A 2236-nucleotide genomic window follows, 5' to 3' on the forward strand; every position below is an offset into this window, starting at 1 on the left:
CCCCAGGACCCGCCTCCCGGGAGGGGGCGCCGGGGGGACGCGGGAGGCCTGGGCCCGGCCGGCGGCCCGCGCTGCCCCGACCCGCAGCCGACGCCGGGGCCCGGCGCCCTGGGACGCGCGCGTTCGCCCCCGGGGGCGCCCGGGGAGGGAGGCCCGCGAGGAGGGGTCCGAGCCGGAAAGCCTGGCCAGGCCCGGGCGGCGGGCCCTCGCTCCGGCTCCGCTCCGCTGCCTTCTGCGCGGGGCAGCAGGTGTGGGCGGGGCGCCTGCGTGTGTGACAGCCTCCGGGGCTGCCGAGGGGACAAAGCGGAGGAAAGGTCGGGCTCCCTCCCAAGGAGGCCGGCGTGCAGCAAGGGGGCGAGGAAAGCCGCGCAGGGCTCTAGCCAGCCTTCCTCCCTTCCTGAGCTTCTGCCTCCTGCCCGGGTCCCTGGGAAACGCGGGACAGGCCGCGCTGGGCCTGGGAGGCCCGCCACCCCCGCACGTAGTAGGCCTTCAGGAGGCGCCTGCTGAACCGAACGGAAGCGGAGCGGAGTGAAGCACGTCCACGCCCTTTCAGGGAAAGCTGTGCTCTTGTGGGGTGCAGAGAAGGTCAGAGAATTAGCCTTTAGGGATTAGAGTTCCCGGGGGAAATGAGGAAAGCGAAGAAGGGAGCTAACGTTTGTCGAGGACCTGCTGTGTGCCCGGCAGCGAACTCTGAAGACGCCTGGTGGTTTAAAGGGCTTGGAATGTGAAATTGGCGATTTTGGATCTTTGCATCCCGTAGGAGTGTTTGCACCAGACAGGATACAAAAGGTGTGAGGTGGGGACGCTATCTTATTGCCCGGGAAATTATAGTGGACAGTGGAAAATGTGAATCGTCTACACTGACAAAGGGACCCACGTTGCTCTCCAGTCGGGTTCCCCTGCCAGCCCCTGCCTTGCGGCTCCAACCCATCCAGGCGTCTTGCCCTGCTCCAGGTCAGATTATTGGAGAATCGGTAATAGCTCTTCCTCAGAACAGGGCTGAGACACCCTTCTGTAAGTACCCGCCTGTTAGTTTCAAGGGAGATAATTGAGAATAAAGGTTCAAGATAGCTTTTGTTGACGTCCCTAATTTGTTTTGTATATTATTATGCCTCTTCATCAGAAACCATCCCTGTTCTTAGCAACTGATCTTCTCTGCCCCCCAACAGAAGGCTTTGCATGCCTCACCTCCAGTTTGTTAAATCCGGGTGAGTACCTATGTGGAGACACTGCCTGTACCGGCGTGTCTAGTCCCCAAATACCAGGGCCTTAGATCTGGGACTTCGTCTTCACACTTTTCTTCATTCTCTGAACTCATGGTGTAAATGCTTCATTTGACCACAAACCACAGGCTTGCAGGGATTCTTAAATTGTCTTGCCCTGTTATATTATTTTATCTTTTATAAATTTATGCCTTACATCTCCAGTCAAATTAATATGAAGTTAGAAGACCATGCCGTCCTGCTTAGGATTCCTGTAGCACCAATAAACCCTCCTTATACGTCTGTTGATTTGGACTAGAACCTCCGCTTGCCCAGTGAAGAGGTTCTGCCTTTCAGAATTGGCCCCAGCCTCCAGTAAACTCCTACTACACTAGAACCCCGAGTGTCAGAGAAAGGATGCTCCCTTTCAATTCTCAGCCAATTCAAGGAAAATGAAGTGTTTGCCCATCCATGAAGAAGGGACTGACATCAGTTGGAAATAAAAATCGCAACCTCAAGGTAATACAAATGACCCAAGGTCACCAACTCTCTAAGGAAAGCGAGATCCCTAGGGCCCCATAGTCTCCGAGCTCTGAAGTCGTATACGTATAAACACGCACCTGCACGCATTTGTGTCTGAGAAGAGACGGGATTAAGACAAGGCCTTGGGGCATTCGTACCAAATTATGCAACAAATAAAGCGAGGGGACACTTCCGAGCACCTGCCGTGACCTGTTAGTGCTGTGGGGGGATAGGAAAGAAGATTAAAGAAGCGATTTTAGAGATCATCTCATCTAATTCTCATTTTATAGATAAACAAGCCAGAGAGGTTTGTTTATTTACCTAGGGCTCAGACCCAACTAGAATTCTCATCCATTTTCTAGTTAAGCCACACAAGCTCTGAGGGAGGGGAGAATTAGCCTGGTCATCAAAAGGCTTACAGTCTGGTTTGGGAAGGAGGAGAGGTAGGATCAGTCCCCCCTTAGACCTACACAAAATGGGCCCCAGCTTTGGATGGCCGCACTCTGGGCCTC

The 2236-nt window shown here is 54.6% G+C and overlaps 1 protein-coding gene across 1 annotated transcript in view; it reads right to left on the minus strand.

The window, feature by feature from the left end:
• The window catches only part of KIAA1549 (KIAA1549 ortholog), a 126717-nt gene extending 125399 nt beyond the window's left edge, over positions 1-1318 (minus strand). Inside the window, exons 1-2 of the mRNA XM_046668951.1 lie at positions 1263-1318; positions 14-287 (exon numbers count right to left, since the gene is read on the minus strand). Coding sequence (XP_046524907.1) covers positions 14-287; positions 1263-1318 — 330 coding nt within the window. The remainder of the gene's footprint in view (positions 1-13; positions 288-1262) is intronic.
• Positions 1319-2236: the final 918 nt, after the last annotated feature.

This window comes from Equus quagga, chromosome 8, assembly GCF_021613505.1.
Source record: "Equus quagga isolate Etosha38 chromosome 8, UCLA_HA_Equagga_1.0, whole genome shotgun sequence".
In the NCBI taxonomy this organism is placed as follows: domain Eukaryota; kingdom Metazoa; phylum Chordata; class Mammalia; order Perissodactyla; family Equidae; genus Equus; species Equus quagga.